At 44.2% G+C, this 23,988-nt stretch overlaps 1 protein-coding gene across 2 annotated transcripts in view; it reads right to left on the reverse strand.

Annotated features, from left to right (window-relative positions):
* Ppfibp2 (PPFIA binding protein 2) overlaps positions 1 to 22,333 on the reverse strand; it is an 81,196-nt gene extending 58,863 nt beyond the window's left edge. For both annotated transcript variants that reach the window (XM_035442296.1, XM_035442295.1), the window contains exons 1-3: positions 22,197 to 22,333; positions 5,402 to 5,494; positions 1,090 to 1,203 (exon numbers count right to left, since the gene is read on the reverse strand). In XM_035442296.1, coding sequence (XP_035298187.1) covers positions 1,090 to 1,203; positions 5,402 to 5,494; positions 22,197 to 22,244 — 255 coding nt within the window. In that variant the 5' untranslated portion in view covers positions 22,245 to 22,333. The remainder of the gene's footprint in view (positions 1 to 1,089; positions 1,204 to 5,401; positions 5,495 to 22,196) is intronic.
* Between the last annotated feature and the right edge of the window lie 1,655 nt (positions 22,334 to 23,988).

Raw genomic sequence — 23,988 nt, forward strand, 5'->3', positions numbered from 1 at the left:
AACAAAACTAGCACACTCTGAAACTATGACATTGATGCTAAGAACAACAATAGAATGCAAAGACTGTGTTCATAGACTGATCTTGATCTTGACAGTTTAAAAAAGAAAAAAAGTAGAGCTCTGAGAAAAGGATTATAATCAGTCAACTAAGTAAATCCACTCATTTTAAGGGAGAGAGGGTGAGGCTCTTCCCTGTGTCAGGTATTGCATCAGCAGCTACAAAGCACACACAAATAAGCTTCCATCTTGCTTTAATTTTCACACTAGCTAAAAGTACAAGGATAATTTAAGCAAAGGAAATCTCTGACAGACTGGATCAAAAGTCTAATGGTATGCCCAGCAGACTTCAAGACTTTCCATGACAATTCAGTACCCACAACTCACTTTTTAAGATATAATACAATTACTTGAAGGATGAAGGATCTTTAGGTCAATTCTGATATTTCGACTTAGAATAATTATAAGTGATAGAGATGGCAATACTGCTACATTTTCAAATGGAAAAGAGCGACCACATCATATTTAAGCATACAAACCCTAAGGACTAGACTGTCCCTCTGTGGGACCACAGCTTCGCAAATCATGTGTGCACACTCCGGAAACACCAAAAGGACTCTATTCACAAAGTAAGGAAGCAGCTAACTGTTGCTTTCCTTTTTCATGACTACTGAATTACAGTCAGATGGCACTTAGGTGATAGTTTTTAATCAAAAGAAAACTACAGAGGGAGTGACTAGAGTGAGGGTGGGGAAGAGGCAGAAAATTAAGCTGACACATTGACTTTCTACAAACCCAGATGCCACCCCTTGGCAGATGACAGCTTCTATGATAAGATGAGGTGACATGGCCAGCAGAAAGAAAGTGCTGTGGACTCTGTCTAACCAGCTCAACAAGTTATTTCCCACCCGCCAGCCCCGCCCCACCTCGCCCTCAACGTTCAGGTTGGTTTCACCTGCTGTCTAAACACTGCACAGTGCACAGCCAACCCCACCTCCAGGGCTCATGGGAGAGTAGCAGGAGCCCATAAAGGGGCATTTAACACCAGAGCTGCTTCAGGCCCAAAACCCTCTCCACTCCACCTGCCAGTACCTGCTGAAGCATCTCTTCGGCAGCATTGAGTTTCACCTGGTGTCCTTCCAGACACACTTCAAGGTCTCGAATCTTCTCTCCTTGGGCTTCCACTTGGTCTGTGAGGACACTCACCTGTTGTAGAACAAACAATAGTGGAGGATCTGGACTGTGTGTCAGGCAAGGAAGTCCCGACTGTGGGGTGGGGGAGCTGTGATGAAGGCCTCTCTTTAGGTGAGTGAGTTGAGGAAGTAAGTATCCCAGAGGAAGGCAACTCGAGTTAGAATCTCTCCTTACCAGGGAATCTTAGGCACTGCCTAAATGCCTTGGTCACATTTCCTGCTCTTGAGAGACTTGAGAGGAAAGCACCTACCCTAAGAGTCATGAGAGCTGCCTCTGGGCTGGACTCCTGCTTCTTATTCCTCTAATAGGGCAGCCCAACTTCAAGGCATATCTCAGCTCTTGCCAGGGCTCTGCCACCTCATGGGGAAGAGCAATCCAAACCTTTACGGAAACAACCAATGACCTTACCTCTCTCACAGGGGTGTGGGGACTGCTCACCTATCAAGTCAGTGCTTGGAAGTAATTAAGGAATGTGGGATGTAAAGGGCATGTATTAGCACTGACAAAACTTGGCTCCAGAAAGGTTTCTGTGCTTCACAGGCCAAAACATGACTCTAAGTCATACAAACACCAAAGCCACACTGCACACACATGGCAGAAAGCAGTCATTTTTTTTTTCTGAGGTTGTCTATGGAAATACTAAGAAGATACATTTACACAAGGTCATTTTAACTAAGCAATATTATATATATATATATATATATATATATATATATATATATATTGTTTTGGTAGCCTTCTCTATTAGCCAACTGACTCCTAGGATCCTTTCTATGTTTTCTTTATTATGAGATAGTTCCATACAAGAAGATGAAGAGAATGGGTGACCTTCCAAAACTGAAGGAATCAATGAAGAGTACATTGTGATCTTCTTGGAAGACATGGTGGTCCTTTATATATAGGTTATTCTAGTTAATTTACCATTCTGTGATGATTAATGAAGCATGAAGAAATTAATGTAAGTTCATTTATGAGTGTTTAAATGAATTTTATGAATTAGAAAGTTCCCATTCTCGAAGGCACATATTTAAATGAGCTTATAGACTTCACATATTGTACTTCTAGTATGCACTTCTCGTAATGAGTGAATGATTGAAACACTCTTGAAGCTGGTGCAGGGTGTGCTGACTTTCCAATAATCGAAAGATGGGCTCCTTCCAACAACTAGGCCCATTTAAACAACACATATGTGTGTGTTAGTGTTACTGCTAATATTTCTTATTATTATATGTATGGTTGTTTTGTCTGCATGTATGCCTGCATGTGTGTGTGCAGTGCCCATAGAGGACAAAAGAGGGTGTGGTGCTGGGAAATGAACCCAGGTCCTCCAGAAAAACAATCAGTGTTCTTCACTGCTGAGCCATCTCTCTAGTCACATGTTTTTATTTGTTTTTATCCTTGTTCCTGAATACTATCAGCAGCACTGGTCTTTTCAACTAGTAACTACACTTTCAAGAGAGTGGGATTCTGGGAAATGATTGTGCTTCCTGGGACTCAGGGCTTCTGTTTTGAGAAGGGCTTCTGTTTATGGTTGGAGCCACTACAAGAATTAAAATTTATAAAGCTGTACTGTACTTAGAGATTATGTGCTTGTGGGGGTTTGTGGAGTAGTACAGGTCACAGGCCACCTGTACAGAAGACCAAAGATAAAGGGATACAGGAGTCCCCAACCTCAGGTCAACTCTACTGTGACTCAGGAGGTATGGAAACTGACATAAAGATTTTAGAATTCTATCTTCATTCTGTAAGAGCAAATACTTTTGAGCTCTATATTAAACATAATTTTAGGTATTGGGAGAGGACAGAAACTAATCTTGTTCTTGTACAAATAGACCCAGGAAACTTATTCTGGGTCCAGGGATCTAAGTCATTCAGTCTGGCTCAACTGCAGTATAGATTATGCAAGAGGCTGTGCCCTGATGCAAATCACAGAACCAGCTCCACAGGCAACTACAAAACAGGGCAGAAGCAAGAAGTTACATGGTCTTCTCACAGCTCCTGGCAGAACAGAAACCATGAGGGTCAACTTTCACCAAACACAACGGCTCCCTAATTGTGTTTGAATTATTTAAATAGGGATTAGTCAAGAATTGGTAAGAACAGAAATGGCTGTGGAAGGGAGCATTATTAAATGGGGCTTCTTTATTAATTGTAATTCCCCTCTAAATAGCTATGTATTGTTTCAGTTTTGGAGGGTCCTACTTCGAAAGCTTGCAATTTTATACTGCTGGCTACACAATTCTAAATTGGACTGTCATTTCATGAATCATGTCTTGGGGATGAAGTTTCAAATTTGTACATTCTTCAAAGGACCTGTGCTATAAAAGCAGGCCCCTGCTACCCCTCCCAAGGGGGCTTCCACCCCTTCTTTCTAGGGACTTCAGCTACAACAGCCCCTTGTTGTTCTGTCCATACACTGAGGACACTTCATCTCTGTGGATGGGCAGGACTGACCAGCTCCTTTGACTGGAATGCACTCCTCCAGGTATCTATGATTCCTCCCCTGGCTTCCTCCTCCTGCCAAGGAGCTCCCTCCTTCCTGCACACTGCTTATCTGGATTTACTTTTCCCCATGGTACTTATCACTACCTGAAATATTTTAGGTACCAGTTCAGTTTCTCTCTCTCTCTCTCTCTCTCTCTCTCTCTCTCTCTCTCTCTCTCTCTTTCTCTCTCTCTCTGATACACCCACAGGATCTAAAACCAGTATCTGATAAATCAGATATGCAATTACTTTACAATGATTTAATTATTTAAAAAAGTCAATGAAGGGGCTGGAAAGATGGTTCAGTGGTTAAGAGAACTGGCTGCTTTTCCAGAGGACCCAGGTTCAATTCCCAGCATCTACACAACTGTTTGCAACTCCAGTTCCAGAAAATCTGACACCCTCACACAGTCATATGTGCAGGCAACATCCAGAGAGAGAGAGAGAGAGAGAGAGAGAGAGAGAGAGAGAGAGAGAGAGAGAGAGAGAGAGGAGGGAGGAAGGAAGGAAGGAAGGAAGGAAGGAAGGAAGGAAGGAAGGAAGGAAGGGAAGAAAGAAAAAAGAAAGGAAAAGAAGACAATGAAGCAAATAAAAGAATAAAACTAGGCCACAAAATTACATGTTTGATATGAGCTCAGTCTTTTAAAGGAGGTGAGAGACCCACAACCAAAGGATAGATATTAATCTAATCTACTTCTTGAAATTCTCAGAATTTCTAGTTTCTAAAAGAATTGATTAATCTTATGTTTATAAAACAAGAAATAAGCATACTGCCATCTCATTCACAATGCCTAGTACTCCAAATGAAGGGCCACACCTTGGGGCCAGACCCCAATTTCCCCCTTCTATCCCTCCTCCATTTCAGCACAAGACATTTTTGAGTTCAAAAGGGGGGGGGTAGGGGGGGTCTCATGTGGCTAGCCTCAAGCTAACTACGTAGTTTTGAATTTCTGGACCTCCTGTTTCCACCTCACAAACACAGGGATTACAGGTGTGCACCATTCCAGTGCACTGGTGATGGAATCCAGGGGCTTTGTTGGCAAGCACTCTAAAAACTGCATCCGTAGTTTCCATCATCAGACTTATTCATCATCCTTCAGAGATAGAGAAGCTGAAATTAGGACAGTTCATATGTGTTGCAGAACAGACCCTGAATACCTTCTTGCTAAGTGTGTTTGTGCATTTGAGAGATAACATAGCAAAAAGCTCCTGCTGTAGTGCAGGCTCCCTGAAAGAACACCCAATGTGATGTCCTACCAAAGAACACGGGATTTTGAAAGTGAGAGGCTGCTTTGGTGCCCTTTCTCTATGAGTAGTTTCAAAGCTCCACTCCTCTCATAGAACAAGAGAGCCAGCAAAAGCCTGGGCCTTGTTACCAGAGCAGGGGATCTGGCATCCAAGTGATCTGTCTGGATCCAGCTTCAGACTCCTGGACCGGATTCCATTAGCATGCTCCCTGAAGCCTGTGTCACTCAAGGTTCAGTTTTATTAGTGACAAAGGAAGCACTCATCTCCCTTAGAAGACTTACAGGCTCCCAGATGACTGGGTCCAGTTTGCTCATTGCTAGCACCCAGTCTGATCCTGCCCACAGGGCTTGTAGTGTTCAAAGAGAGATACTTGGCAGCACAAGATAAATGGAGGATTCACAGCCTAACAACACTTTCCAACAAAGGACTCCCCCTGAGCCTCCCTTTCCTGGGGAAACAATGGAGCAAGAGCACTCACCTGTAGTATGAGGGACTCTTTATCTCCTTCTAGCCGTGCCAGGCGTTCCTGGTAGGTTTCATTACTAGCAGCACTGTGGTGATTTACCTGGGACTGAAGAGGGGGGAAAAAGAACACACATAAGGGCTAGGAAAACACTTGCCCACTTCCAAATGCAGTACATAACATGTGACATTTATAAGGACAGTTTCGGCGATGCTGTGCGCAAAATCAATCCCAACACAGGAAACCTGATTTCAAGACAGCTAAAAGGACCAGACCACATGCCACTACAAGGTGTGTCCCAGAAGATGATGAAACCACCCGGATGACCTCACCCTTGGCTGGAAGGGCCTCAAAAGAGCTTCCAACCAACCAAGAGGGCTTGACCTGATGGGCCGGGGCATGCTGGGTCTGGTTCAGCTGGAGGCACAGCCTATGAAGGGTCTGCTCTGGAAGGAGGTTAGAGTCAGCACCACTTGCCAAACATATATGCGGGGAGAAGGGGGCAACCGTCTTGGAATCCTCAACCCTTCTGCTAGATTTCTGCAGATTTGCTACATCCCTAAACAGTCAAATAGAGAACTGAGAAATGAATTATAAGGCCCACTCCCAGCCCAGATATGATAGAGCGCTGTCTTGCAGCAAGTTTCAGCAGTGTGTAAGCATGAGAGCAGTAAGTGTCACAGTTTTGAAAGGAATCTACATAAATAACACCCAGAGGACCTCACAGAGTGAAACTGAGGGCAAATAATAAATGTTGACTAATTAGGAACTAGAAAGAAAGAGAAGAGAGGAGGTGCAAAGTGGCAGAGGAGGGAGGACAGACACAGGAGCTGTCACCTTCTAGGGTTTGCCTAACCTGATTTGGCAGGGAGTGGGGTAAGAGTTCTTAACAGCACAAAACTAGTCCCTAACCCACCAGTGCTCACTTCCTCCAAGCTGAATAAAAGGCTGAAACCAGGGGTCCACAAGCAGCCGTGCAGAGGGTTGCTTGTCTGGAAGAGCAGATCTCACTGCTCACTGAGCAGTTATCCTGATGATCTGGGCTGGTCCAGTGTCAATGATAAAATTCCTGAGGGAGGTGTTTATCACCCAAGAAAAGCACAATTGTGCAAATGGGCAGGTCAGAGAGGCCCAGGGTTAGCCCATCTTATCATGAAGCTCATCTCCCCACATTTCAACTAACAAAATGGGCTCTCTAAGCTCTGCATGTGAGGAAAAGAACAGCAGCTTCTGCCCTTCATTCCAGGTGATGGGCAAGTGGCAAGCCACTCCCATCCTAGAACAGCATGGGGACTCAGCGCTTTGTAAAATGGAGCCTCACTATAGACAGAACTGGGTTTCTGTTGTAGGGACAGTAGTGGGCTGAGCCTGAGGCACTTCCCAGACAGCTGTGCCAGGCACAGTTGAGATAGCTCGTGGTGACACCACTGCCTTTCCTTCCAGTCCAGCTCAAGACTGCAGCAGCTCCATCCACTGTGATAAAATCTCTTTCATGTTATAGACAAAGTGCCTTTACAACTACCAATGGCTTCTTTGTGGATGGCAGTTTACTGCTGCTAGAGTAGTTAATATCCAGGTACTCCCACATGGCAGACTTGCTCCTAGCATACAGAGGTGGGTCACAACCAGCATTTGTTTTTCTGAACCGAGTAGAAGACAACACTTAGGAGCAGGACACATTTCTCTGCTGAAGGACTCACAATGAATGGGGATTTTTCAGAAGACATAGAGGACAGAAAGCAGCTCCCAAAGGACAATGCATGCTTGATTCCAAGGTCAAAACCACCATTATGTATACATAACACTGTCCAGCTGTAGACTCTCAACTTGTCCTACAGGAAGTTGGATAAAAGAAGACTAGGGGCTAAAGGGCCTATTTGGCCACAAGGCACCAGCAGGGCCCCATGGCCACTGTGCTCTATTCAGATATTTACAGTCTGTCCCTGCAGTAGCTGCTACAATTTCATGTTCCTTTTGCAACATTATTTTTGTTTGTGAGACAAGGTTTCACCATGTATCTCAGTGTAGCCCTTTACCTCTCCATGAAGCCCAAACTAGCCTTGAACTCATAGCAACCGTTCCTTAGCCTCCAAAGGCATGATCACAGGCATGTATCACCATGCCCAGCAGTAACATCTATTTTTAAATACAAGCCTAGCTTTCCCATAGCCACAGCAAGGTTCAGTCACCACTGAGAGTTTGCAAAGCTCTACAAAACCAGAATGGCTCCATCTGGAAGAGCAGTGATAACTCAGAAGCCTCTCTCTCTTCCTGCCACTTCCTGCAGAGGCAGTATTTAGACACTTGCCAACAATCTTAAGGTAGCTGCTATCTCTTCAGCTGGATTCTAACATCTGCTCTCTTTAAATCCAATTAAGGCTTTTTATGGGAAACCAATTTGCATGATGCCCAGATCCTACCTCATTATCTCTGCCTTTGTTTCTGGTTCTTCCCTTGATTCCTCTAGGTGTGCCACATATCCCCTGTCCATAAACAACAGACGCTTTTACTCTCTCACACACGATGTTTGCACCTCTGATGCCATGCCTGAACTCTGACCCCTGACAGTGAGAGACCTAGGAAACCCATGCATGTGGTCCTCATACAGGCGGTACCATCTGGGCCTCTGATGGTTTCTGGGAACAGTACCTACCAGCTGAGTTGATAACAAAACTCATTCAAGCTAGTCCCTCATTATATTACAAGGTCTGCCTATGTAGTCACTCACTGCAGCAGCCATTTGTACTAACTGACCCAAAAGTTACAGTAAGAAAATAAGTTAGAGTCCTAAGTTCAGTTAGTACAGAAAATGCCTGCCACAGAGCTCACAGCATGCAATAGAGACACTGATGGTGCATGCTCCATTCTAGCAGTCAGCAGAAGAGGGAACACAATGTGTTAAAAAGATAAACATGCAGGAGGCTAGGATGTAAGGCTAGCCTGGGCAGACATGTCAGTTCTAGAAAATCAAACTGACTACCTCAGAGAGATCTACCTATTCCTGGGAAAAAAAGGAATTGCTCTTGCTTTCACAGAGAGACTTTGTGCAATGGGATAAACCACATCTATGATGACACTGTAAACAGAGCTCAGTAAAATGCATTGTTTTCCTGAGATGCTTACAAAACAGACGGAAGGATAATACACACAGCAAAGGTCACAGCAGTTCTATGAGATCAACACAGTATTGTCCAAGCACAGCATCCTCAGCACACAGCAAGCATTTGCCTAGCATTCAACAGAAGCCAAGCACTTCTCAGAATACTTTACACACAGTCATTCATCTATTTCTTCCTATGAACTCATGAAATAAATGCCATTTTTATTCCTGTTTTACAGATAAAGAACTACAGAGCAAGTAGATCATATGCTCAAGTTACTATGTGGTAAATTAGTATGCTTTCTGTTATTTGGGATTAATTCAGAGACAGCTCAACTATAAAATTTGGTTTTTGTATTATTTTATTGGCTGTGTGACTATTCTCACAGTTGGAAAGTGTCCTAGGGGAATAGCTAAACAAAGATGATTTGTCAATAATATGGACTACTTCCTTGCATCATTTAAAACTCGAGGTTCATATTTGTGCCTAACATAGAAATGCAAGATGGGTAGTGAACAAAGCAAGATACAAAAGTGGCCATAGCATGATGATGAAATGCAACAGAATTCCACAGCTATTTACATATGTATGGAAAACAAGAGAAACTTCCGCAGCCTTTTAGCACTATTTTCTTCTGAGGGAAGGTAAGAGGCCAATGGGACTTTAGCCATAATAGTTGAGTTTCTTAAAAGTACTTTTTCTTGGACTGACAAGACAGCTCAGGGGGTACAAGTTCTTGCGAAGCCTACGTGGATCCACATGGTAAAAGGCAAGAACCCTGAATCTTGAAAGTTCTTTGCTCTCTCTATGTGCATGGATGATTGATAGATATAGACAGACAGACAGACAGACAGATGTCAATGGCCAAAACTGTTTGTTTCTAAATTGAGGTAGTTACCTAAACATATTGGAGGGAGAGGCAACATGTGATCTGTATGAAACTTGGGCTGTGCAAGAACCTTCCTATATCCCTTGCATTTTAACTAAGGAATGCCACAGTGAAACACACTAACTTCCTCATATCACAGAATTCAGTTGGAACAAGGAGTAAAGGATCTCTAAGATTTCTTATATGTTGGTCATCAAGAACTTGTAAAGTTTCACTCTCTAGTCAAAGACATGTCATGTTTGTCCCTTTTAAAGCATGACTCTTCAAAGACAGGGTAAAGGCTGGATGGACTCCATCCTTTAAAATTCAAATCCCAGGGGCTAGAGAGGTGGCTCATGGGTTAAAAGTAATTGCTGCTCTTGCAGAGGACCCAGGTTCATCTCTCTGCACCAATATCAAGAGGCTCACTACCTCTTGTAACTGCAGATCCAGATCTGCCACCCCTTTCTGGCCTCCACAGGTACCTTCATTCATGTGATACACAGGTTTGGGTAAAGACACTCACGTGTGCATGTAAAATAAAAATTTTAAATCTTTTCAAAATCAAAAAAAACTCAAATCTCTTGGAGGCAGATTACAAAACAAGAACAAGAGCTGTCAATTTCAACTCCTTCCCTAAGCCTTGGGAGTCATGTTCCAAAGTCCCCAGGAACAGCAACAATACATTTCTTTGGCTTTTAAAGGTCATCTCATTTTCTGTAAGACTGGCTACCACCACTGGGGCTGAGCAGACCTAACAAAGACATAGCTTGAGTAATGGAGGGTGGGCTGTCTCTAAACACCAGTATGACAGGCTTTATGAAGATGTAGTACTAATGGATGGTGTTTTGTGTTTGGAGATTTTGGGGATGTATATTGATAGTTAATCAGTCTCAGCTATTAGAAGAGCATTCAAGGGATGGAAAGAAGCCCATGTGTGTCTAAGAGGGAGGTAACTGGCTATCAAGATCCAGCAGGGGTAGTACCTGAATAAGATGAATCTTGGATATATACAAGAGCACTAACCTAACATGCTTTAACATGTTTACCCCCTAAAAATTATATATTTACTTTTATATGTACTAGTGTTCTGTCTGTATGTCTATGCACCATGTGTACTTGGTCAGAAGTGGATGTCAAGGTCCCCTGGAACTGGAGTTACAGACAGCTATGAGCTGCCATGCAGGTGCTGAAGATCAAACCCAGGTCATCTGCAAGAGCAATTGTTCTTAACCCCTGAGCCACCTCTCCAGCTCCCAGTGTTTACTCTGGGTAAGTTCCTCCTGCCCAGAAAGCTTGAAGTTGAAGGCAGGCTCAAGAAGAAATAAAACGACTTCCTACATCTTGCAGGACACTACATTTTTAGTTATTGGTGAGCCTATCAGGAGATACTTAGGTCTCCCAAAAAGAAACCTTACACATTTGAGAACCCCAGACTATTCAAGTTCCCCCTTGTTGCTTTGCATTAGCAACAAGGAAAGAAATGAAGAAAGCTTGAATTAATTACTCTTGGCAGAGGATCCTTCTCAATTCTGCCTTAATGGAATCCACACTTGTCCAGAGTGGGCCAAGATCATCACCTCTATTGTAGCCAAGAGTCATGAATGATAAAATGAACATACACAAAAGACAGGCAAGGAAGGAATCAGGCAAAGGGAGAGAGGGGAGACAATGATGAAAGGGAAGGAGGGAGGGAGGGAGGGAGGGAGGGAGGGAGGGAGGGAGGGAGGGAGGGAGGGAGGAAGAATCATCCAAAACCCAGGATGGTATCTGTGCTGTCTAAAAGCAGAGGAACATACTAAGCCTTCCTGTTAGTTATCTCTGGGCTTGAGCTAAATCAAACTGAGTTTCTATTATTTTTGACCAAAAAGTCTTGGCTAATGCAGCTGTCTCAGCATGATCACTCAAGTTTATTCCTCTGGAAACCGATTTATAGGAAAGAATTCCTACAATTTGCATATAGTACTGAATTACAAAGGAATTCTGTCTTCCCTTGCTTGATTTGCTTAGGCTGGCAATTTTTAAAACCAGGCAGTGAGCTCTAAACCCACTGTAGTTAAAACCAGGATACCAGGATTATCATTTCAAGGGCTAACGTGTGGCTCAGGGCGTGTCTGTGTGGGATGTACTAGGATTAAAAGGGCAGTGAGTCTCCTCTGTGTGTGGAATGGATGTCTTTCTATCCACCACCTGTCTGCCTCCAGGAAGGTGAAGACAAGAGATGAATACAAAAAGAAACTGACCCAGGGGCATGTACTAGGGTGGAATCAAATAAAGAAAAAGAAGATAGAAGAAAGCAAGAAATAAACAGAAACTTAAGTCTATAAGATAAAGGTGAAATGGGAGACATACAATGATAGGTAAATAAGAATATAAGCCTACCTATTTAAGAGGCCATGGTGAAAGAATTTATACATCCTACACAGCTGTACACAGGTCTGGGAGCTGGGAGACTCAAAGATGTAGATTCTCTGCATCCCATTCATTATCCAACTAGACCTCAAGTCAGAGGAACCCTAACATGTTGCTGGGGGCTTCAACATTATTTACAGAAAGATTTTCTACAGCACCCATTCAGAGAATAGATCAGAAGTTTTAAGAGCCAGGCCATCTCATCTCAGACATCCAGTTCATGCAGAAAGAAAGAAAGAAAGAAAGAAAGAAAGAAAGAAAGAAAGAAAGAAAGAAAGAAAGAAAGAAAGAAAGAAGATTGCCCACAGAGCAGCAGTGAGGGCCAGGTAGGTCTACATACATTTTAAAAAAAAATGTGTGAGAATAAAAGTACAGAATGCTTTTTAAAGCAGGATGCTTTCATAACTCCTCAGTGTTATAAACGGCCTTTGAATGCTCAGAATCATTTACATGGCTTTGTCTAAGCCCAGAGACCAAGGTTCAGTTGGAAGCAGTTAATTCCCACTCCTGAGAGTTTTAATTAATTCCCCCATTTTGTTCAAGAGAACAAGAGGCAGTATTTCTGATCAAGACATCTAAGAATTATCCATAATAATCTGTACAAAAAGATCTGTACAAACAACCCGCAGGAACAATAACTAAAATGTTTTCAGGCTGGAAAGGAAAATAAGAAAGAGCCTGACTGACCACACAAAATTCATTGTTGGCCAATAGGACTGGAGTCACGCCTTTGGCACACACAGCTGAAGTCATGTTCACTTTTCCACTGCCCCAAAAAGGTGCCTGTGGTTTGAGTCACATCTTCATGGCCACAAGTTTTTCCTCTTTACAAACATATTGCTGTGCACTCCAAGTACGCTGTGCTACATACATGTTCATACTGAATACAGTAAGAATTTCAATAGTCATAAAAGCCTAAATTTGAGGGGCTGGAGGGTAGTTTACTAGGTAAATCCAGCTTTCCACGAAAAGATGAAGACCTGCGTTTAAATCCCCAGAACTCATATAAAAACACAGGCAAGGCTCAGCACATGTCTATATCTCCAGCTCTGAGAAGCAGGAGTGAAGTGGAGACAGGAGTATTGTTGGAACTTGCTGGCCACCAGCCTAGACAAAACCCCATTATAGTTCCAGGTTCAGCGAGGATGCCACCTCATGGGAATAAGGTGGATGAATGAATGAGAGAGAGAGCATCACATCTAACAACATCATCTTCTAGCTTCTAGGTGCACAGACTTACACATGCATACACACTTTGAAAACTCTTGAGTTTTACTCTATTCCAATTTAGAAATTAGGCCAGCTAAATCCACCCCCAGCAACCACTTAAAAGCCAGCACTAACAATACTGGCTCATCAGATTCCATGATGTTTGCTTGTACCTAGCCTGCCTCCTCTACTGGATCCTGACCAAGGAAGGGATAGCTAGTTATGCACAGCTCTTCATGGAGTTCTGAGTGGCACTTGAGTGCTTGGTGACATGGCTGGTGTGAAACAGAATCCCAAGGATATAACCTGTCCAGTGTCTACTTGGAGAGCACAGCCTTCATTAGATACATACTCTGTACATTCTCAGGGATACTAGGTTGAGAGCAGTTCTACATCATTCCTTGATTGACACAACTAGGAGGTTACTGTCAGCATTGAACTTGATTGAACTTGGTGACAAAGTAGGTTCCAGATCAAATGGAGCAAGAGAGATGCTGTAATGAGGTATTACAGGAATGCAGGAAAACACTAAGGAGTGTGGGGAAACCCTAAAACAGACCCTTAGCAACAGTTCTGACTACCATGCCGCTTTCTGAACTGCTTTACAGTGTCACAGTACATCTGTCCTCCTGTCTTGATATGAAGCATTGAGGTCTTTAAGGCTTAGCAAGATAGGATCCCATTTCCTTCAGCACTTCCTATAAGCCCTGGGTTCTAGTTCCAAGATCTTTGTTATAGAGCATACACAGTTCCAACTGGTCAGACTATGTTAACTTATATCAAAGCACTTTGCCTACACATATGCTGGGATTTTGAATACATCACACCATGAAGTTTCTTGAAATGGTTTTTCTTCCCCCATAATTGAGATAAAAATCTGTACAGTCCTAGGCTGGCCTTAAACTTCTTCTGATCCTCCTGCCTCATCCTCCCGAGTGCCAGCATTACATGCATGTAGTACAATGCTTGATTCTTTCTTCATTAGCCACTTAGATAACTTGTGCTTTTAGATGAATGTGAAAGTAAAAGAAAAAAGTCATTATTTCCAGGCTGCCTAGACATAAGAGCATGTCAAATTCTGAAGACCAAGTGTCAGTGAGCCACCACTGTGGGCACAGGGCTTCAGGGGAAGTATCAAAGCCATTAAAACTATAGCTGAAGCTCCAAAGCAGCACTGGAATGGTTAATACTATCCACTCCACAGGGACAGAATCGCTCTGGAGACACATCTCTAGCATGTCTGTGAAGGAGTTTCCTGACTGGGTTATCTGAGGAAGGAAGGCCCACCCCAAGTGTGGGCAGCACTGTTCCTTGGGCCGGGGTCCAAGGCAGAATAAGAAAGTAGAAAGTGGCTTTTTACGTGAGTTCTTGGAACTTGATCTCAAGTCCTCAAGCTTTCATTGAACGCCAGATTACCCACTGAGTCATCTCCCTAGAGCCTCCAAATTCAGTCACTATGACTAGTCATTCCAGCTACTGACATTCCTACTGTCATCAATATAAGCTGTAGTCGTCTCTCTCTGCATCCTGACTCTGGATGCAATGTGACCAGCTATGTCATTCTCCTACTGCCATACCTACCCTGCCCTGATAGACTGCACCCTCAAACTTGAGCCAAGAAAAACCATTCCATTTTTAAATTGCTTATAACAGTATTTTGACAGAGAAAAGGTAAAGAAAGGTACCAAATACAAGCCTTTAAATAAATAAAACACAGAACTTAGGGAATGCCTGCCTGGTAATGAAACCTGGCCAACTCTCTGTACCTTCTGGGGCCATGGAACCAATAGGAAATTTCCTAAGCCAAGATAATTCTGAACTATATCCTAAAAAACCTATCCTGGTAGTGGTGGCACATGCCTTTAATCCCAGCACTTGGGAGGCAGAGGCAGGCTAATCTCTGTGAGTTTGGGGCCAGCCTGGTCTACAGAATGAGTTCCAGGACAGCCAGGATTGTTTCAGAGAGAAACCCTGTCTCGAAAAATAAAAAACTAAAAAAGTAGCTCTCATCCTTTATCAAAGAAACTTTTTTGTACAGCAACTAGAGAAATCCACAACTGTTCAAAGAGCAAAGAACAACTGAATGTGGGATGCCCAACCCTGATTGATAATTCTGCAACACGACCTCTACATCTAAGGCTCAGAGAACATGGAAGAAGGAGTGGAAAGATTGCAAGAGCCAGGGGACCATGACATCTGCTAAGAGACAGACTGTGCCACATAGGACAGGGAGCTGAGAATCTTAACAATACAGCTTCCAAATAAGACCCAAACAATAACAACACCAATTGACATCTCAATGTGAGTGGGAGAAATCCCACAAGACCCCCACCCTTAAAATGATGGACAGCAATTAATGCTGCTAAGAGGAGGAGAATTACTCTTCTCTAGTAGTCATCCCTAAACCATATACACATGAACAACACAAAGTGGGCCAGCAGATTGTGTGTGTGTGTGTGTGTGTGTGTGTGTGTGTGTGTGTGTGTGTGTGTGATGATAATAAAGAAGAAATGGTTATGAATTTGAGAACAAGCTAAAGGTACACAGGAGGAGTTGGAGGAGCAGAAATGTAAAACATGTAAGTAGAAAAATAAGGTAAGCGCCAGGCATTGGTGGTGCATTGGTGGTGCACACCTTTAATCCCAGCACCCAAGAGGCAGAGACAGGCAGATCTCTGTGAGTTTGAGACCAGCCTGGTCTACAAGTGCTAGTTCCAGGACAGTCCCAAAGCCACAGAGAAACCCCATCTTGAAAAAACCAAAAAATAAAATAAAGTAAGCAAGCAGTATGAGTGTAGGCAATACCTACACATAGGAAAACATCCCTTACATTCCGTGGCTTCTTGGTAATTATAAACTCATCTACTCTCAAGACAAGTTTTACTTTCTATAAGCAAAGAAAAGTCAAGACAATTTACTATCTTATCTTTGGCCCAGAGTTAACTGCAACGTGAACAGAGAATGAAAGGAGACTCTAGCTGCCATTAGTCCAGCAGGAAGATCCAATCCTAACCTTGACCCTTCTATCCTCTCCATTAGGTTTCAATTACATACATTGGGAGGTTAAGTAATCTAAATACCCACCTTTAGGAAACTCAGCAGAGTCCACAAGCAACTAATTAAATAGCTTCTTGACTAACCAACATTTGTGTCATCATACTTCACTCATGCATTTATTCAATGACTAAGATATTACTGAGCATCTTAGTGGGTATAATAAATACTATCAGAGAAAGTAGTATATGTACAGCCAACAGCAAGAACATGGGGAAGACATGAATAGACTTTTAGCTTCAAAAGAATGAGGAGACTTTATAGAGGAGGCCCCACTGCCAGGATTAAGTCTGAAAGCTATAAAAGACTTCTTGCAAATAGCCTTCCCAAGACACAAATAAGCTGTCTTTGAGACCATGATTAATCACTATCCTTGAAACATTCTGAATTCCACAAGCTTTCCAAGCAAAGGGTGGAGTGAGACTCCAAGCTCATCTTCCTGGCAACATGCTTTTGGAGAGAAACACGTGTAATTTACCAATATCGCTTCCCAAAGTTATGAACATGGCTCAGCTCTGGCTACTGGTCCATTATAGGTGGCTGGACACATAAGGACCTTAAAGCACTGAGCAGTAAAAGTGGTTATCCGTACATTTGTGCCAACATCCTATGAAAGAGTGATGCTACAACCAGGAGGAAAGGAAGAAGAGACTCTGAAGAATTTCCTCATCTTTCCAGTTCTGATAGATACAGTGACTCATTACTGAAAACACCATCAGAGACAGGGCAGCATCATGAAGTGTTGGGAGTTGGAGGTGGAATAAACACAGTGTTTAGCTATCTGGAGGCACTACAGTTAATTGACTGGTGCCTCTTAGACAGCTAAAGTTTTATAGGAACACTAGCAACCCTACAAGATCCTCAAGTGGGTGAAGACGAGGGTGGGGCCTGGACTGTAGAAATTCAAAATCATCCTCAGTATTTAGTTTAGGACCAGTTTGGGGGCTACATGAGACTTTAAGAAGTGGCAACAAATTCAAGAGGAAATGGTAGCCGGGTGTTAATGGCACACACCTTTAATCCCAGCACTCGGAATGCAGAGGCAGGCAGATTTCTGTGAGTTCTAGGCCAGCCTGGTCTCCAGAGAGAGTGCCAGGATAGGCTCCAAAGCTACACAGAGAAACCCTGTCACGAAAAAAAAAAAAAAAAAAAAAAAAAAAAAAAGGAAACGGTTAGGAGGGTTGCTTAGGAAGTACATATATAGCAAGGGCATTGCAGGAATTCTAAAGGGGACCATAGGGACAAAGAAAGTGTGCTTGGGAATTGCAGGAAAGGAGGAGTAGAGACAGTAGGTTTTTAACTCCTCCACGAACCCTGATAAAGGTGAGTTAGGTAGGTGAGTTAGAAGGCAGCACAAAGACGCAAGTACAGAGACAAAGATAGTTTTGATTTATTTTTTTTTCCCCCGAGAACTAAAAAGAAACCTTTTCCCCCAAGAGCAATGGAGTAGACAGGGAGCCATTGAGAGAAGACTAGGAAGAGTTGGAGCAGGATGAGGCCAAAAAGACACTGGAACAGCCTCTGAGAGAGAAAACCCCAGCTGCATGAAAGAGAAGGAAGTTCAGAAGTAATAGTTGTTAGCGTGGTTACACTTCGTAAAGGGGAAGATGAAAAATTCATGTAAACTTGCCCCTCACTGTGTCTCCATGAACTCAGTAATGACATCAGTGGCGAACAGAGTACAAAGATGGGGCAAAGGGAAAAACACAGAGGAGCTGCCACAGAGGATGGGTTAGGAGCGCAGAGTCATGGATGCCTAGGAACTGATGCCAGCCCATCAAACTACCAGTGCCTATGCTGTTCTGAGGGACGCACTAGATGCCACATCACAAGAGTCTACGAGGTAAAGGGATCAGTTGTCCCTTGTCAAGGAGACAGAAGTCATAGGTACAAGGGGTCAGAGATGATCAAATTCTAGCTCCTAAACTATACCAGGAGCTCAGTAGGCAGACATATTGGGTGTGTTAGCTACAAACTGAAGGTCCCTGGAGAAAACTATGAACAGCAAAAGTCCTTGAGAAACTGCATATTACTGCCCACTGCCCAGGCTGGGAAACCTACTTAGAGTCAAGGTATGGGCATGTGACTCTGCAGTAACCAGAGGTTGTCAACTGATGCTGATCATCCCACAGCTAACCCTTACGACGTGTGTTCTAAGTGCTTTACATGTACTGAATTACTTATCTCTATGTCACAGTCAGGGAAGTGGAGTTTCAGGGAAGTATACACGTTGTCCAGTGTGCTCAAATGGTGAGATATGAAGAGGGTCTGTGCTGGTAACCAGTAGAAGTGGCCTATCACAGTTAGCTGCTAGCTGCTTCTCTAATGACCACTACAATCTAAATGAATAAAAGGGGAGTCAGATACCTGTGTCTATCTGTCTTTACAGGTCTCTGCCCCAAGTGGCCAGAATACTGGATCAACCATTTGAGTTTACAATGGCACAGAATAAGGTTTTATGTTTGTAGCGTAGATGTATTCACATTTTACAATGGAACTATGGTAAAGTGCATGGCACACTCAGGTGGCTCTGTTTTGTGACTGGCTGTAGGGAGGAAATTCTCTTATACAGTCTAAGTGCTGAAGTCAAGCAGCATTGTGAAGGTACTGCTGTTTGAGTACCTTTTCAGAACCACCATTGTTGAAAGTTCTCTTCCTGGGAAAATGAACTCCTGCTCAGGGGGAAGTGGGCTGGTCCCACAGACACTGCTAGGGGCAATCTTCAGAGACTCGTTCATGCTTATGTGGGTTGGTCTACTGATCTCTGGACAGAATATGTAGGAAATGTTGGTGAGTCAGGAACCAGACAGCTGGGAGGATGAGGGCCTCTGGGTACTTGTAGCAGGAGTTACTTAGTGCTTAGGTTTTATCTGTTGAAAGAACGAACTGGAGGGTTAGCTCCCAGCAGTTTCTACTCACTTGGCAACTAGAGACAGGCTGAGCAGAGGTAGCAGTCAGTGGGCCTCCGGTTGCATGCACTAAGCTAGGCTGCAGTCACTTCTTCTACGTCTTCATTTTGCTTGGTTTGAAACCTTGATCTACAACATGAGAAGAAGTCTAGAGCTTCAGGAGTCAGTGGCCTAGCAGGTACTTCTAAGAAGAGCCAGTCCCTTCTCACTGGGTCCTTTTTTCAGTTTCTCTTTCCTACTAGTAGCATGAGCAGTTAACAGGAAGCATGCTGCTGAATGTTTGCTATACACAATCAGCACTGTGCTAAGCATTCCATAAGCATCAACCTTACTTGATCCTTAAAAATCAGTGTAGAAAACTCTAGAATAAGCTTCCTTATTTGATAGGTAAAAACAGGTTCTGGCCCTTGACTAAATCGACCTCAGATCATATACCTGGTACATGTGGCAAAGCCAGGATTCAAACCCAGACCTCACCCCAACTGTATGCCTATAGCTGTAACAGTGCTCACAGGCTCCAAAGTGATGCTTATTTTCCATGTAAATACTTTTCTCCCAGCTTGCTCCTCTGTCAACACAAAGCCCCTCTTTGTTCTGACTTCTCTTGGGCGTGGTAAATGAGGGATTGGTAATAGTTGACACTTACAAGACATTACCCTCTTCTCATAGGGCAAGGCTCCTACCATGTGCACTAGGCTCACAATTCATACAGGAATCTCTTTTTCTAGAACCTACCTCTTCTAAGCAGAAGAATGAAAGAGACAGTGCCTCTACCTCCAAAAGCATGTTTAGCGAAAGCTGTATTCTGTGTAAGCACATACGAAGATAGGTGGGAAGTGATGGACACCTGGACTGGAGGGCCCTTAAGGGACTAGGTTAGCAAAGGAATGGTTGCAAACAATGGACCTAATGGAATCAGATAAAGGTGGGAATTAGAGAAAGGGACAACTGAGATAAAGCTTAAAAAATAAAAATAACAGGAAATATATACTTGGGGGTTACTAAAGAATGAAATGCAAAAGGTACAGGTTGGAACCAAAGTCTGAAGAAGCTGAAGATGAGTCCGAGAGGCTCACATACAGAAGGAGCAGGAGGATCTGGGGTAAAGAAGAGATCCTACCACCAAAGAATATATTTTAGCTAGGATACATCCAATACTTGATGTTTGATTTATTGTTGTTAATGACTCTTAAAATCCTAAAAGTGGAGAAAATATATTTGCTATGGGTTCTGTGGAGGTTCTGAAGTTGTTGTCTGGCTTGAAGAGTCCATCCTGCATCTTGGGAGAGACAGAACATTCTCACTTGGCCAGAATTGCTTCCTAAGGAAAGAACCTCTGTCAAAGGACCAGTCACAGCACCTGTGTGGGGTACAGGTACGGTTCCTATCCCAGGCACATGGTGACTTGCAGACCCTCTCAGTTAAAAGCTTCATTTTGGAAATCAGGACACAAAGACTAAGTATGCTCTTTCCCTGCACACTCCAGGATCTCCCTAACATAGCTTAGTATGGCACAGATCTTTGCCAAAAGGTCCTGTTGTTCAGCATGCTCTCTGGTGGCTGAGATGCCCTACTCCCTGCAAAGCAAGGGTTGAATACAGACAGAATTTCTGTTACATTCTGAACCAATCATTTTCTGCATATTTGGCAGAACTGAGAAAGGAACAGGACCAAGAGACAGAGAAAATGGTTCAAGACCAAGCTGCTGGACCACTAACTAACCAGCATTCGCAATGGCCTCGGCCTCTCTTGGGTTTTGCTAAATGAAATCTGGTACTAGCTGGCTCCTCCTATCGCCCATCCAACTCTCTAATCATGTCTCAGATGCCTCACTTTCCCAACACTGCTTACCGCATACCACATCACAGTTAGAGGGATCTTCTTAAATATAAATTGGTTCCCATGCTACATCCCATGTTGCTTCCTCACTACAAACCTGATCATTACAGACCACTGTTACCTACTGCTCCTACATGGCCTTCACTGTTCTGTGTGATCTGGCATCCACTTGTCTCTATCCACCATTACTGAGTCCAGCAACAATGGCTTTCTCTGTCTTGAAACCAGCCAGCCTCTCCTGCCTCAAGACCTTTGCACATGCACCACCCACCTTTGCTTTGGCCTGGAGTATTTCTCACCCTATATTCCACACAACTCGCTTCATGTTTCTGTAAAGTGCTATGTCCTCAAAGAGGGCTCCTGACCCTCTTCTGCAATCATCAACAGCCCTCCTGAGCCTTTCTTACTGTGTGCTTGTAGTCTGATGTCTATTTCCTGGGACTGTTTGGCCTCCTTTCCCCTCTAAGGTTGGTTCAGCTTTGCTCACTGCTGTCCACACAGTACCAGGAGCTGAGTGTTTGCTAAGGAAGCACTGCAGCTGCAGAGGGCACACAAAAAGCCAGCCAGCCCAGTGCTTGGAAGCAGGACAGTGAAGTTCTGTGTGTCCCTTCCAAGCAGGACACTTCCCGTCCTTCTGCAGTTACAATGTCAAACCTCTTATCTGTCAGGTGCTTTTGACCTTCCTCCCTCTCAAACATATTCAGCCTAGAATTCCCCACTATAAAATGAATGTGAGCCCACCTTACAAGAGAACACCAGAGTTCTGAGCACAATGTCATCTGGCCCCCAAGGTTCATTCACTGCTGATTCGCACTCTACACAAATGCCTACAGAAATGGCACAAACAACTTGCAAATGAAATCCTGGGCTTCAGTACACTTCAAAGAGAACTACCCTGGAGCCTTCCTCCAGAAACACAGAAGCTCACTGGGCTGGCAACAGATATACCCTCTACTCCAGATAGCATCAAGGATGAGAATGAGTTAAATGACTTCCGAATTCAGGCATTTAAGACAGTAGCAGCTTCCTCTATGTGTCTTAAGACCCAAAAACAGTAGGCATAATTTTTAGGCCACAGTGTATAGAGATCCTGAATGCTGAAGAGCCAACATTAAAATAACTTAACTTTCCTCACTCTATTCTTGCCTTTCAGTACAGAGGTTCATTCACTAGGCTGTCAGGGCAGAAACAAAGGCAGCTGCCTGTTTTCTCCCTTAGTGTCTATAATTAGAGTCTCATGAAGAACTTGGCCACAAAAGGGTTCTCTGGACAACTGCCTCCCCCCCATCACACACACACACACACACACACACACACACACACACACACACACACACACACACACAGCCAAACACCCCCAAAGTGTCTCTCTCCTTACTCATCTCCAGAGAGACCCAGACAAAGCAGCCAGTCACTTACCCTCTTCAGCCACGAGAAATGCTTGTAAACATCAATGTCCCCATCCATGCTGGGGACCCATGTCAGCAGTTAGAGTCCTTAGTTGAGAAAAAGCCCTTTATTCTGGCTGGAGCTCAAGCCCTCTCCTCCTCCCTGCCTCTGCCCCCTCCCCCGCAGGAACAGCAAGCTGTGTTCCAGTTTCCCTACTTCCCTGGCCTGTGTCCTATAGCCTTTCTTTCCCTAACAGGCTCAGATACACAAGACTCAGACTTGACGGTGCTGCTCCAGGGTCCTCCCCCACCGCCCCCACAAGAGGCAGGCAGGCAGGCGGGCAGGCAGGCACACAGACACATGGACACACAGAGAGAGAGACCAAGACTGACTTCAGAGTCCTTCAGAGCAATCAAACCTCATCAAAAGGGGAGGCTGGAGTTGTAAACACACGTACACTTGAACGCATACACTCACTCACACGTGGGCAATGGGAACCTTCTCAGTGATAATACCAGAGCCTGCCAGAGGGAAACAGTCCGGAAGAAAATGCCTTGTCTGGCTTCTCCTTTCTGGTGTGGCTGGAACTCATTACCGAGAGCCCCCGATTTCCTGTCTCTGCTTCCCTCTGCATTTACCCACAGGCTCCCAGCTGCTCTCAGTTTATTTGGGACTAGGGAGACAACTAAAAATAAGCACTACTCCCAGAGGAGTTTTCTGGTTCCCACACACAGACACAGACACACGCAATCACACACACACACACACACACACACACACACACACACACACACACACACCCTGAAGCCCACACCTACCCCTCTCACAGATGGGCCACAGGCTTCCAAAAAGGACAGATTTAGAACCAGCTCCTGTCCCAGTTCTGGGCTCAGAGGTATGCCAGGCCTAGGTAGGCTGTCTGTTGTCCTTGGCACGGCTAGCACTATCCACCAGAGATCAACTGCTACAACCTTGAGACCTTTACTACTGGCTCCCTCAGGGAGTGCTGCTCTGGGCTGTGAGCCACCACCATTTGGGTTCCCTGGAGGCCACATACCATACCAGGGGATTACTGCTTCTGTCCAGGCTCAGGACTGCTTCCTTGCCTCTGGAGGACTACTTTACAAAGCAGGGAGACATGGGGAGTGGCTCCAGGTAAGAAGGAGCCCTGGTAAGCTTGGAGGAGAGGGGAAACTCTATGCTTTCCTAATGGTAGGTCACATGCTGCCTTTCCAGGGTACCCCACTAACACTCCCCAGATGCCACCACCCCTCTTCTCCTCATATTTTGACATCTCCTTTGAGAGCTCCCCCTAAAACAGCTTTTCTCCCTTGCCCGAGCCTTAATGTGTGGCCTTTGGCTACGACTGATTATGAAAGTGATCTTTGATGTGGGTGCAGTGGGAACAGTGGTTACATGCAAAGCCTCTGCACTCAGCTGTGTGGGGAATGACTTGCAGAAGCATGTCATGTGACTGCTAGTCCTTCCTGTGTCTTTCCTGGAAATCCCAGCATGAAGAGAAGACTCCATGGGGTGTCAAGAACCCCCTCAACATGGCATCAATGTTTACCACAGCCCACAAGCACAGCCAGAAAAACAGGGCACAAATAAGGCTAGCAACATAGTCACAGATCAGAGGCTGGGGAGGAGGGCTCTAGCAGGCAGCTGGCACGAAGGGAGGAGTAAATTCCTGCAGACACACCCAGATCAGAGGCCAGAAGGAAAAAGCAGGCTCACTGCCCTGCTATGAGCTCTGGGTCCCTCCCCTCACCCTGGCCTAGTTCCAGTATGGTCTAGGACCCTCCATTCCTAACCAATGCCC

The sequence above is a fragment of the Cricetulus griseus genome, chromosome 3 (assembly GCF_003668045.3).
Source record: "Cricetulus griseus strain 17A/GY chromosome 3, alternate assembly CriGri-PICRH-1.0, whole genome shotgun sequence".
NCBI classification, from domain to species: Eukaryota; Metazoa; Chordata; class Mammalia; order Rodentia; family Cricetidae; genus Cricetulus; species Cricetulus griseus.